This window comes from Palaemon carinicauda, chromosome 11 (genome assembly GCF_036898095.1).
Source record: "Palaemon carinicauda isolate YSFRI2023 chromosome 11, ASM3689809v2, whole genome shotgun sequence".
Classification (NCBI taxonomy): Eukaryota; Metazoa; Arthropoda; class Malacostraca; order Decapoda; family Palaemonidae; genus Palaemon; species Palaemon carinicauda.
Window position 1 is genome coordinate 56,925,618 of NC_090735.1, and position 15,000 is coordinate 56,940,617.

The 15,000-nt window shown below is 33.0% G+C and overlaps 1 protein-coding gene across 4 annotated transcripts in view; it reads left to right on the top strand.

The window, feature by feature from the left end:
• Nucleotides 1-15,000, top strand: part of Nos (Nitric oxide synthase) — a 58,501-nt gene that overhangs the window by 26,962 nt on the left and 16,539 nt on the right. The window contains exons 6-12 of one of the 4 annotated variants that reach the window (XM_068383036.1): nucleotides 1,711-1,812; nucleotides 3,543-3,838; nucleotides 4,198-4,342; nucleotides 6,374-6,478; nucleotides 7,787-7,828; nucleotides 10,910-10,980; nucleotides 12,805-12,840. In XM_068383036.1, the coding sequence (XP_068239137.1) occupies nucleotides 1,711-1,812; nucleotides 3,543-3,838; nucleotides 4,198-4,342; nucleotides 6,374-6,478; nucleotides 7,787-7,828; nucleotides 10,910-10,980; nucleotides 12,805-12,840 (797 nt within the window). The remainder of the gene's footprint in view (nucleotides 1-1,710; nucleotides 1,813-3,542; nucleotides 3,839-4,197; nucleotides 4,343-6,373; nucleotides 6,479-7,786; nucleotides 7,829-10,909; nucleotides 10,981-12,804; nucleotides 12,841-15,000) is intronic. The other 3 variants (XM_068383037.1, XM_068383038.1, XM_068383039.1) reach the window with 3 other exon arrangements.

A 15,000-nucleotide genomic window follows, 5' to 3' on the forward strand; every position in this document is an offset into this window, starting at 1 on the left:
TAGCCGTATGTTATATCAACACACGTATCTGTAAATGGATTAATGACTGATAACTCTCTTATAGAACTACCATAAAAAGATGGCATCATTAAATCTTAATGCTTTATTTTTATTTCTACCCTATTTCTCTTGCATTATTTTTACTTATATTGTAGTTTATGTTTATTTAATGATATTATTCTTCTTAAATCCTTTCAATATAGTTTTAATCTTGATTACTTTTACCTCTCTTATGATTGCTTATTTTTTCACTTGTATTTGAATTCACTCTAATTACTGTATATCTTACCTATTATTGGTTGTTCTTAAAATATTTTATTTCAGTTATTCATTACTTCTCTTAAAGTTTATTTATTTCCTTACTTCCTTTCATCACTGGGCTATTTTTCCCTGTAAGATCCCTTGGGCTTATAACATTCTGGTTTTCCAACTAGGGTTGTAGCTTAGCTAATAATAATAATAATAATAATAATAATAATAATAATAATAATAATAATAATAATAATAATAATAATAATAATAATAGTAGTAGTAGTAGTAGTAGTAGAAACGTCCTGCAACCATTAATTGTAATTAAAAAAAGAAACTGGTAAGAAGACACTTATAAGCTCTCCTTAATGCATATGATGTTCCAAACACATTAAACAAATTTACAAATTTAAGCCGAAAAATAATTCAGGAACAATCAGTTCATCCATATGGAACAAGAAATTCAAACTTGACTCTTCCTTTCGTACGTATTAATAGATGCGAGCAATCGTATCTATATCAAGGTATTAAACATTGGAATACCTTGCTCCCTTATCTAAAAGTATTGCTTAAAGTTGGATCTTTTAAGAAATCGTATACAAATCTCTTGTTATCTGGATACTAAAGCCGTGTTAATAAGTATTTATACTTGCCTATCTAACCATAATGTAAATATCAGTTTCATTGTTTAGGATATTCTGTTTGTTAAACTAACTCTTTCACTGAATCTTTGCTTAATATCTACAATTTTTAATGTATATACCATTAGTTACATATACAACTTTTGTTTATTATATAAATATAAATTTCCATTTTGCTTTTAGGCTAATAATCTTATTTATATGTAACTATCTATCTATCTATCTATCTGTATATATATATATATATATATATATATATATATATATATATATATATATATATGTATATATATATATATATATATATATATATGTATGTATGTATATGTATATATATACACGCATATATATATATATATATATATATATATATATATATATATATATATACGCATATATATATATATATATATATATATATATATATATATATATATATATATATATATGTGTATGTATGTTTACATTTTGGATATGTATATCAATTTTTACTTTTTATTTTTGTTCTTAGATTATTAGATTATTTTTGTCGTATTATCGCCCGAAAAGCTCTGCGCCACATGTGCTTGAACCGAGTCTTTTTTATAAATTTTATGGATGTTAATATTTTTTGTCCAATGAATAATAATAATAATAATAATAATAATAATAATAATAATAATAATAATAATAATAATAATAATAATAATAATAATAATAATTAGTTACTTCCAATTTTTCATTCCAAATCTTATTTAAATCCTTTCCCCCAATAATTCATCTCATTTCTTATTTTTTTTTTATTTTTTTTTTTTTTTCATTTTATAATTCTATATTCCAGACCGTCGGGAAACGCATGGGTCTGGACACGAGAAGCCCCACTAACCTTTGGAAAGACAAAGCTCTCATTGAGGTCAACATCGCTGTGCTCCATTCGTTCCAGGTAGTGTATGTGGCCTTCTTGTTTAGAGGAGAGTTCGTGCTAATTTAATGTATGTTTGAAGGTTTAAAGGCAGCTCATGAACGGAAAAGGGAAGGGATAGTTACATTGCCCTATTAAGCAGAGCCCCACAGACTGACCATATGTACATACTATCAGCGCCCAAGCTCCCTTTCCACCCAAGCTAGGACCAAGGAGGACCAGGCAATGGGTGGTGATGACTCAGCAGATAGCCCTATAGGCTCCCCCCCCCTTCCATCCTAAGCTCACAAGGATGGTGAGGCTGCATTGACCGAAAGAACTAACGAATTTGAGGGGGACTCGAACCCCAGTCTGACAATCACCACTCAGGGACGTTACCACATAGGCCACCACAATAATAGATGATGATGATTTTTATATTAGTATGGTAGATCATTCATTTTTTATAAGGTTTAGGGAAGGAAGTATGGAAGTATGCATATATTTATGTTTATTAAAGCATGTAATATATATATATATATATATATATATATATATATATATATATATATATATATATTATATATATATATATATATATATATATATATATATATATATATATATATATATATATATATATTATATATATATATATATATATATATATATATATATATATATATATATATATATATATATATATGAGTGTGTGTGTGCTTTTATGTAGGTAAATACGTGAAAGGTTTATTTTCAAGTTTTTATGGTGCTTCTATAATATAAATGAATTTTTAAGATCAAAATTAAGAATATGAAAAATAATTAGAATTCTTATTGAACAGGAAACAAAATCGAACTTTGCTGTAAAAAAAAAAAAAAAAAAAATCTGGTTAAACTAAATAACTAACGGAAAAGGAGTTGATATCGGATTATTAGAATAATTTTGATTATTATCCATGTAATTGTCCCTCAGTGTTATGTTCCCAAATGAATAATTTTTTGTATTAAATACCATGTTAACTTAGTGGATTGCATTATCTCTCTCTCTCTCTCTCTGTCTCACTCTCTCTCTCTCTCTCTCTCTCTCTCTCTCTCTCTCTCTCTCTCTCTCTCTCTCTCATTGATATCCTAATTGTGTATATTTCTTCTTTTTTTTCTGTCTCTCTCGGTCATAAAAACTATCTAAACTTTCAAACCAAATCGCTCTACCAAAGAGCAAATGAAATCTCCCTGGATGGACTAAAAAGTCTTTGAGACATCCAAAATTCTTGTAACTTCTTGTAACTTGTCTAGGGTCGACGACTGCCCCCCCCCCCCCTCCATCTCTCTCTCTCTCTCTCTCTCTCTCTCTCTCTCTCTCTCTCTCTCTCTCTCTCTCTCTCTCTCTCTCTCTCTCTTTGATATCCTATTGCCTATATTTTTTTCGGTGACTCCTTGTCTGCAATCAACAACTCTCTCTCTCTCTCTCTCTCTCTCTCTCTCTCTCTCTCTCTCTCTCTCTCTCTCTCTCTCTCTCTCTCTCTCTCTCTCTCTCATTGATTTCCTAATTACCTAAATTTTTTCTGTCCATCTCTACTTGTCTTCGATCAACAACTATTTTATCTCTATCCATTTTTGTCTCTGTCGATTTACAACTAATTGCTACTTATTTTTATCTTGCTCTTTTAATTTCTGTCCGCCATATCTTTCTGTCTATAACTGTCTCTATCTGTTAATCATTTTGTCTAACCCTGTCTCACCCGAAACTGCTTCCTGCCCTGCCCGCATGTCAGCGCATGAACGTGACCATAGTGGACCACCACTCGGCCGCCGAGTCCTTCATGAAGCACTTCGAGAACGAGCAAAAACTCCGAGGTGGGTGTCCGGCCGACTGGGTGTGGATCGTGCCGCCCATCTCGGGCTCCATCACGCCCGTGTTCCACCAGGAGATGTCCCTGTACTATCTCAAACCTTCGTATGAGTACCAGGAGCCCGCCTGGAAGACTCACCAGTGGAAGAAGAACAGAGACATAAACAGGAACTCGGTGCGCAAGACAAAGCGCAAGTTCCGCTTCAAGGAAATTGCCAGGTGAGAACCCTGAGATTTTCTTGTTGTTTTTATTGTTTTTGTTACTTTCTTGATCTTGGTGTTGATATCTTGATCTCTTTTGGGATTATCTCTTTCTTCTTCATATATTATTATTCTATTCGCAGTCTACAGAGACTGGTGGTTTGTGTTATTATTATTATTAAGATTATTATTATTAAAATTATCTTGACGTTCACATATTAATATTTCTTATTTCCTTTTCCAATGATCTATAAGTTATTAATATTATATTTTTACTTTTCCATCAATAGTAACACTGTCTTTACATGGACCAAGCTTTGGAAATTTCATTATGCATCCAACCGTAAACAAAAGCTCTGCCCTTTCTTTCATTTCAGAGCAGTGAAGTTCACCAGTAAGCTTTTCGGCAAAGCTCTCTCCAAGCGCATCAAAGCCACCATCCTTTACGCCACCGAGACGGGCAAATCAGAAATGTACGCCAAGAAACTCGGCGAGATATTCGGACACACTTTCAATGCCCAGGTTAGATTATCTGTTAATTCATTTGCCATTATTGCTAATTTGAGTTGAGGAGATAAGGGGTTTTGTCAGTGGCAGCAGTAATACTCCTGTTAGCTAGCCATAAGGTCTGTTACAAGTTTAAGCAACTATTATTTTTATATATCTTCATCTGAGTTGTTAAAATAAATGATTTTGGTAGTGGTAACAGTGAAATTTACTCCCTCAATTGATTTTATTTTTATCTGTAGTTAAGTCACATATATTTGTTCTTTTTCATGGAATTAGAATCCCTCACCATATATGAGTTCTAACTATAATAATATACTTTGGAATATTAAAGCAACTATATATTTTTTTCTATGGGTGTTTCATATGCAGAACTCGCTTCTTAACTAATTATTTTTTTTTTCATCCCTATGGTACAATACAACGTTTCTATGAAGAGAGTGTTCTTCCTACCAATAATATCTGATTTTTTTTATCATCAGCAGTTGTATATTCCAATAGTTTATTTATTCAAATGCATTTCATGTATATATTTTTGAAAAATTACTGCATTTAATAATACTTTAGCATTATCAGAAGCACTGTATCCAATTCCCATGGCTCATTTACTAACAAGTCTTTTCTACTGAGTGTCATCCGTAGTAAACTCGATATAGCATTTATAGCCTACATAGTAAATTCATTGAGAAGCATTACGAATTTAAAATCCAAGCTAATTACCGCACAAGTATTTAAACTTGGTGTGTTCCTCAGTATGTTCGTTCACATATCTGAGTGGTTCACTTTTACGAGCATCATCTCTACCGCCCCCTTCCCTTTTTTTTTTTTTTTTTTTTTTTTTTTCTTCCTTCCACCGAAGGTAGCGACATTGACGCGATCCTTGACAGAGAATTGAATTTGCATTCGTCTGACTATTGTAGCGTGTCTCTGGATTCCAAAATTGGGGTGAAATTACATTTTGAAAAAGTCGTTTGAATATAATGCATTTTGCCGTTTTCTCATACCAGTGCAGAGAATAATCCAGTTTTGAACTTTTTCTATTGGAAGTTCGCTCTTTCTGAGTATACAGTAAAGTTTGAGGCATGAAAACTATAACCCTAACGCGTAGCCTTTATCTGGAAGAACTTGGCACCAATTTTTATTTCTTGGTTTCTTTCTTATCTCAGAGAAACAGAATCTGACACTTAACCCTTTCAGTGCCATTGGTGAAATCAACGAAAATTCTAGTGTATCAAAATCTTTCAAGACCACACAAATCATAGCTGGTTGATATTTAGTGAAAAGCTCTCACGAAGACCTTTCCGTTGAATACTAACTTCGTATAGTTTGGGTGATTTTAGAAGAGGATTTCTATATTTCAAGTCTGACTAAGTCACCAATAGCACTGAAGGGTTAAAGTATTTGATGTTTTTTTTTTTTTTATGGTGGAATGCTCTAGTTGATGATAATATATATTTACATAGATGTTGGATATAACAATATGAAATATTATTATTCCTTGTCTGAAAGTTTTCAATAATTACTTTTGCCGTAAAATAGAACAAATCTTTTAGCTGAAGAGGTAGCTGAGCTCAGTTGTATCACACCCTGTGAAGGACGTGCCTCAAGTGTCTGGAGAGAAAGCTGCCAGTTCCGCTGATGATACTCTTTCTGAATACGTTGGCTTTTATACCATTAATGAAAATATCACTTATTCGTTACTATTCACAAGTTTCCCTCAACAACTCATTTTTGAAACTTGAAAGTAAAGTATTTAAAGTATTTGATAACATCATTGCCAACTTCTTGCAAAAGTCCATTCTTTTAGGTGTCCCAGATCAGGTACAATTCCTTGCCTCAGTATTAAAAGTCTATATTATCATTATTGTTATTATTCTTACTAGTTAGGCCACAAGCCTAACTGGAAAAACAGGCTGTTACAAGCCCATAGTTCCAACTGAGAAAATAGCCCAGTGAGGAAAGGAAATAAGGAAACATAGAATAGAATAGAGTGCCTGAGTATTCTCTGTTTTGAATTGTGAATCTTACGATGTCATTATTTCATAGGTTTACTGCATGGCTGATTATGACCTCATCGACATCGAACACGAAGCTCTTGTGTTAGTGGTGACATCGACATTCGGCAATGGAGATCCTCCTGAAAACGGGGAGGTGAGGAATAAGTCTAATTCGTTCTTTCATTTGCACTGTGTGAATACGTTTTCCCTTTTCTGTGGCTTAACACCGTAGTATAGTTTTGCCGACTGTACGTAGAATGAGGTAGAGTGTAGGTAGATTTCATAGAGGTAGTAAGTAACCAAGGTATTAAGTGTGTGTTTTTTATTATTATTATTCAGAACATGAAAAGTTTTCATGAAACCAACTTCGTAGGCAATTGTCAAGTAAAACCAGCCTCCTTAGAACATAATACTGATATAAGGAGATAAGAGAAAACTAACATAAAGAGGGGCACCTTCATAGATGAATAGTTATTTTACTCTTGAGATAAGACAGATTTAGGACTGTAAAAATACGTATAGGAGTTCCATTCATTTTCAAAGTAGTTTCTTACAACCATTTACTTAACGCAATTTAAACATTTTTCTCAGCAACTGGCAAGAAAACAATAGAATTGTGACGATGTAATAGAACCTAAAAGGATTTCAATTAATTTATTTTATGCATTGTATGCCCCCCGTTATGTCCTTAGGAATTTGAACAACTGTATAAAATTTTACTGCGGCCTCGGATTGAAGAAAAGATTACCCTATTTTGAAGGAACGTTTTATGCCATTCATTGTAAAGAAGCGATTTGTGCACACGTACTACACATCATGAATATAAAAATGGTCTCATTGATTGTAAACAGGTTAAGATTGCATAGGGAAGATTCATTCTATTTCTGAGACATCTTTTGAAGTCTGTTAATTTAACGATATTTTTAGAAAAGGTTTTGACTTTCGGTTTTATGTATATTTCAAAAAATAGGTATAGGTATTTTATTCCTTACTTCATTTATTATATAAAACGGTACATTATTGAGTCTTTAACTTAACACTTCGGGAAATAGGACTAGGGTGAAGAAAGATAGACCTTTCTATAGAACTAGATATGTATAATTTTATCAACACTATGTATAGAGAATTTTTTAAATATTCTTTTATCAGCTTAATATCATTTGGAATTTTGTCCTTATCTATATTCCTGATCTTTTTTCTTGTTAATATTATGTTATTTTGTTCTGTCAACTCTATTTAGATGCATGACGCAGTAATATAGACCTTTTTTATGTCTAGTTAAATTTCAGTTATATTATAATTATTTTACCTTTGTTTTTGTATATGATTTATTATGATATTAATTATAGCATTTTTCACTATAATTTTTATTATTATCATTATTATTATTATAAATTCTTCTTTATCTTTTATGCATGATAAATGGCTGATCCCTGTTCCTACCACCTTTCTATCTCTCCAGGACTTCTCGAGAAAAGTGTTCTTCAAATTCAAATACAAGAAGGTAGATTTTATTCTTCGTTTATTATGGTATTTTGTAAAAAGAAAAAAAAATGCGACACATTCTTTACCCGGCTTCGCTTCTGTCGTAAGTCCGTGTCCCATTGGTATGTTTTCCCAAAATCTTTTAGCGTCTCACTTCCAAACTTTACATCAAGCCGAAAATATAATTTTCATATTTGTGTCATTGAAACTGTGTATGCTCTTTAAAGTGATGTTACCCAAATGAGGACGTAGATATCTTAGTTATTGTGTCCAGTTTAGGTTGATATAGGACGCTAATTCATGATAAATTAATCTACTAATGAATAATTGATTTGAAGTTTTGTGGCAAGATGCTAAAAGATACCGAGAAATGTACTCTTGAGATACCACCTCAACGTATCCATCTAGAGTGAAATTGCCTTTTAACATAATTTGCCTGGATCGTTTCCTTAGCCTCGGCTTTGCTTTGTCTCTGATGTACAGTTGGATACAGGAATTCCTGGCACACCTCGCTCTGAGGAAGTCTACCCTGTCACACCCTTACTTTTCGGTGAATAACCAAACAGAACCCCTCAGAATTCGCCCCGCAGTAAGTTTGTGGTTGGGTGCATTTCCTCAAAGCAAGGTGTGCCAGGAATTCCTGTGTCCAACTGGACGTTAAGCTTTCGCTTCGGATTTCGAAAATTTCTGCCCAAAGATTATATAGCTTTGGCTCGTATTATATCAAGTTATATAGAAGCATATTGTATTTATTTACAACGAAGAGTTGTTTCCACTAAAAGGGTGTGGCACCCTAGAACGGACAGTTGTGATCGCTTCCATATTCGTAATTTCTTCTAATCTTTGGGTGATTCCCGGGTGCATAAAACTTCTCTGGACAATTAAGGAAAGGGAAAATGTATATATATATATATATATATATATATATATATATATATATATATATATATATATATGTATATATATATATATATAGATATATATGTATGTATATATATATATATATATATATATATATATATATATATATATATATAGATATATATATATATATATATATATATATATATATATATATATATATATATATATATATATATATATATATATCAAAATAAAAAAATCTAAAATTTTCATAAATCTTAGCATTAATAAAGGTTTATGATCTTGTGTCTTTGCTTATAAAGAGCCTGACGTTCATGAACCGATACTCTTTGCATACTTCAAAGCAAGACAAGAAGAAGCATTTTTTCACACTAACAGTATTTGATCTTAATTATGGAGACCATCAGCAATTCATTCCCGAGGATTATCGAAACCCTTCATTGAATGATTGATTGACACGATATAATAACTTGTAGTAAGAACTTTCATTGACGAGTTAATAGATAAAAGATTTGCCAGGCAGGTATGCATGACGAGCACCTGGTTAAAGCATTATTAATGTCATTTGGTGTTTTAAAAGTTTAAAGGTCCCTCAGGATTAGCAGAGGCAAGGGACAGGGACATTGCCCTATCAAACAGGACAATGCCCTAGAAACTGACCATATATACATATGATCAACTCCCAAGCCCCCTCTCCACCCAAGCTAGGACCAAGGAGGGCTAGGCAATGGCTGCTGATGGATCAGCAGATAGACGTATAGGCTCCCCAAACTCCCCATTTTTAGTAGCTTACAAGGATGGTGAGGTTGCAGAGACAAAAGGAACTAACGAGTTTGAATGGGACTTGAATCCCATTCTGGCGTTCACCAGTCGGGGATGTTACCACATCGACCACCACAACCCTTTGTTATTGGATTAACGTTAGGAATGTCCTCCTTTTTTCTGCAAGTATATTCAATCTTGTTTGCTTGATTTATTAAAAGTTTTTGTTTTGCGACACTCTTTCTCTTTCTTTTCAAACTTCAACCCAAATGATGAAAGTGGAAAAATTCTTTTTGAACGTAAGAAACATTATTAATTCACCGATGAAAGAGGAAAATAAATCACCTTTCAGATATATAAGAAATAATCCGAACATTGACTGAACTGTAAAATAAGCTAATTCTGCTCTGTGAAATATCTTACAAAATAAATGTTTAAGCTTTCACTGCAGCCTAAGATATTTCACAAAACTTTTAAAGCTTTCACTTTATACAAAGATATCAAATAATAGGACTCTATAAGCTCTCTTTAATTCAAAATATTTGATAAAAATTAAGCTTCAACTGTAAGTTAAACTATTCAAGAGACCATTGCACAATAATAAAAAAGAAAAAGTTGTAATTCGAGAGCGCTTCGTTATAGAATTTATTTTTGATGAGACAAAAGCCTTTTCTGTGGAAGGATTTTGAGTTTACCAACAAAAACTTTTTTTGTGGAAGGATTTAGAGTTTACCAACAAAAACATTTTTTTTTGTGTCGAGTGTCCCAATTAAAACATTTTTTTGTGGAGGATTTTGAGTCCCCCCCAAAAAAAAAATGTGGATGGATTTTGAGTTTCCCATTGGAGGACATGGAGTTATGTTTCTGGCAACAAGGAATGCGGTAAGTGAGACGTTTTGCACTTTTTTTCTTCTTTTTTTTTCTTGGTCCCTTCGACTTGCAGGTGAATATTAAGAAAGTGAGTAACAGAAAATTTACTTCCAGAAAGTGTTTTGAATAATCATATTTAAAATATTGCTTTTTAAAAATAATTTCAATCATTTTCTTAGATATCAAACTTTTGGTATTTTTTTAATTTTTTTTTTTATTTCATGAACCTTTGGTTCAAAGTTTTGGTAAAAGCTAATTTTAATTCAGTTTTTATTTAAAGCCAAAGACCAGTTTTTCTCTAAATTTAAAGAATACAATGCATCTGAATCTAAGGAATATAGTAAGCCCTATAATCATAGTTAAAAAATTTTAAATCCAAACAAACGATATATATTTTCTTAGAAAACCGTATGATATGTTCTGAAGCTGAACAATATAATCAATTCTATAATCAGAGCCAAAGATTTTGAAATTAGATGAACCCATTTATTTTCTTAGAAAACCGTATGAAATTATGTATATATAATTAGCAAGTATATATTAAAAATCCCAAAAGGATCATCATTATTTCATTCCTTTTCAGGACTTCGCCAAGAACCTCTACGCCATGAAAGTGAGCGGTACGGCGGCAGACATTGATGACGTCACTAGCAGGTGGGGCATTTTTTCTGATTTCTCTTAAAAAAATAAAAAACTCATTTATGTGTGATTATTAAAGCTATGATTTCCTCTTTTAATTTGTACAATAATTCAACTTGCTTTTTCAAGTCTAATGTTGGCGAAAAAGAAAATCTATTGATTTTCAATAAATATGTTTATGTCAGTTTCAGTGTTAGGTTAATGAGTTGTATTTGTGAATTAAAGGTATAATTGAAGTGAAGTAAATTTATCTGATTCAGTGTGTACATTGTTCTGTAAATATGTGTATTTAACACAAGATGTATCCATTAAACACTGCCTTGAAGTGTACAATTTGGATGAGTAGTTTCCAAAGTTATTAAATACATTGATAATGAAAATGTAGATATAATACAATGAACATTCATGTACTGTATTTCCTGTATAAAATATGATTGAAGCATATCCTATCATACTGCAATATGTTTTGAAATATCTTTCCTCTTCTGCTTTTGTGTTTATTACTGCTTTTAATCATCTTTTCTTGGTCTTTGAATAAGATGGCCTGTCTCTGCAGCACATTTTAAATCCTTTTTTTTAAACATTTATTGAATTGTTAATCTGAGTTAGATTTAATGTGGAATTAAAATGCGTTACTATTTCATGTTACACGATTGAGGGCCTCGGCTCAGAATGGTGTTTTTAAAACATTAGTGTCACACATAAAGATCAGTAGAATATAAATTCTGAAAGTAGTATTTATGTGATAATAGATACAAAGATTTAAAGATAAAGTGGGGTGTCTTGCTCATTCCTTGTCATGCTCTGGTTACCTGGATTGCATTAGTGTCTCTTAAGTGTTTAGATTTTCCAATTTTACAATGCGACCCCACAGGCCTCGAATCGGCTTGTACAGAAAGGAGTAAAACGAAGCTTAAATTTAAAATGTATTGACTCTCTTGAGAATGATATTGAAAACGTCTCCAATTCTTTTTAAATTCAAGCTTCAGGAGCTTCTATTTTCACTTACCGAATCGTTGCTTTGTGTGGACGCAGTCTTGGGCTGCATCCAAAAGCTGGCAATTCGACAGGTACAGGCTGGAACAGGCTGAGGCTTCAAGTCAAAATACACTTAATCTAATGAGACCGTTCAGACGAAGCTGACATTAACGGTTTTATTGGAATCATTGTATTTTAATTTCCAGCTACAGCCCGCTCCTGCCTGCACCTGTTTTTGGGCAACATCCACACAAATGATGATTCGACAGGTGCAGGCCAGAACAGGCGGAACCTTGAACTTGAAATACATTGATTCAGTTCAGATAGGGAGCTGAAGACGCTGGTATTCACGGTTTCATTAGAATCAATGCATTGTAAATTTTAACCTTTTGCCAACTTCCAAGCACCTCCGTATTTGAAGTCTGTGTGAGTGCAGCCTATGGTAAATGTTTTGCAAATGGATGCAGTGTTGCCAGCATCGTAATAATTTCTATGGGGTCCTTGAAATAAACAAAGTCTTTTGCCTAAGTCTTCTCTTGCCCTCAGTGGAATGAACTGTCAGCGTATTATATGTTCTGTGACTTTCTTCTTTTTTTGCACTTGAGTTTATCAGCTGCATCCCACTGTTAATGTCAACAAAACACAGGCTTAGCAGCAGGGTTTTGATACAAAGACGTTGGGGGGTTCACTTCAGTCTTGAGGGAAGGGACTAGCATGTTACACTTGCTTTTCAAATAGATTGATTTTACAGAGCCGTGACTGTGACCCCAGGTCATGCCCTTCAGTCTGTGGTCATTTGAATGTCAGTGCTTACTTTCATAGCCATTTTCATTGTGTGCTTTTGCTTGTCTCCTGCAATAGTGCGTCCTATTGGCAAGACTACTCAGCACAGAAAAGGTGAGTTTTCTTTCTTTTGTTTTTCTTTAAATTGGCTTTTTTTGTAATTCTGTATTTCCTCTGATCCTCCCTTTTTCTATACCTTTCCTCGCCATCTGGTTGGTATTCATAGCTTGGCGTGCCATAATATTATGCTTAGAAGTACTAAACCTTTCACTAATAAACGCTACATCTGTCTTGTGAAATAAACTCGTGACTTAGTACAGAGCAATTTGACCGAAGTTCCTATTACAGATGAAGGTGAAAATCCCTTGACATTCATTCTGAATTTTTTCGAATCTAGGCAACGATGTAAATGAGATTTTCAGCTAATATCTGGATATTGTAAAGAAATATTTCTCCCTTATAATTTTCCATTCATCTAATCTTTGTAAACAAAAAGTTACGGATTTTCTAGAAATGTTAAAGGCAAATATTTTACTTCTTTGAAAAGAGGAATAGATTCAATTAGTTGGCTGTCATTTTCTATTTCCCTTTGAGTCTCTTTAACAGCTAAGGACCCTTGAATCAAGCCATCCACTTCGTTCTTTTCATTTTAAATCCCGTTTTTCAATAGAAAGATCTTAAAGTGTATTAACTGACACCAAATGAAGGCCTGAACATCTGCGACCTAGCTGCATCATCTTATGGCCTTTTTATATCTGTTCTATAAATCGTGACGACTTTTAATCTCCCCACATCCCAATTATGCATCTTTAATCACAGCAAACACTTTTCTCATTAAATTTTTGCGTTACCATGCAAACTACAAGGACTTCAACCCAGATGTCATCTCCTTTCAATGATTTTATTTTCATGCCGTATGGACTTCATGACTTCAAGACTTTCAACTAATTTGCATAAACATATCTTGTACTTGAACCTCCATGAATATGTATGAACCATAATAGAAACTTCACCCCCCCCCCTTGTTAGAAGCATAAGAACTTCTAATTAAGTTTTCTCCTCCACTTAGATTTCCTTTTAACTTTTCTGTAACTCACTTGAAGCCTGAGAATTAGATCCCTGCCTTTACTGTCCGTATGTAGCTTTTCCTTGACGTCCCAAACATCCTACTTCCTCTTTGCAACTCCAAGAAAGCAAAGTAAGGAATCCCAGCTCTATTTTTCGGGTTTGCCATCCTTTTTTATTATCCTTTGCTTGCCATGGGGACTTCTAATTCTTCCTTCACCACTATTTTTTGGCTTAAGAACTTCAAGCAATTCCCCCATAAATCACCTGATTTTTATTTTCCAATGAGGAGATAAGTTTAGATATTCTTCAAGCAAAAATCTGTAGAGCTTGTTTCAAGTTATTCTCTTTTCTCCGGGTGAAAAATGATTTGTTATCCGTTTTACTCCCCCCCCCCCGTATTATCTCTTCTGCTTCTCTGTTCCATATCAATATTTCCATTTTGACTCTAAATATTTTCCTTTAACTTACAAAACATACCCATATAGCATCAGCATCGGTACCTTACTGATCAATCCTCAGATCTATCTCCAATAAAAATATTGCAGACATTTAAGATTCTAGTTTGATTTCATATCAAAGATTTTCTAATTACAAACTAAGTCACTTACTATATTTGTTATAGTAATTTCCATGATAATTTATTGCTTTACATTTTCGCCCTCAATTGCTTTACTGTTTTTTCTGTTATCCAATTTCTCACACGTGAAAAGCTTTTCTGTATTTTTTAAAATGAACATCAAACGCAAGTTAATAGCATTTTAGTCCGCTTCATAAGAAACAATATAACTTTAAAAAAACCTATCAACTTTTCCTTTTATGGAGGTTCTCCATTTACGGGCTTGTACTATCCCGTCTGTCCTCTGCCATTTCATATCAGCTTCACCTTAACTTCACATGTGTTTTGAAATATTCTTCCTCCTGTGCTTTTTAAATCTTCACTAGACAGTCAAAGAACTTCAAATAACCCCCTTCCAATGAGTAAAATAAGGACTTGACAATCCCTTCCTTTCCTTCTTTTATTACTCCCCTATGAACATTGTTGTTATAACATCTGCTCCCCAAGTTTCCTTATTACCTCCCCAACGAAAAACATAATCATGACAGCCCTGTAAATGGCAGCATCATAACTTTAATTACACCTGACTGTCTTGTTAAATTCGCCAAGTCATCTTCATAATTTTGATTCTCCAATAAAAATTATATCTC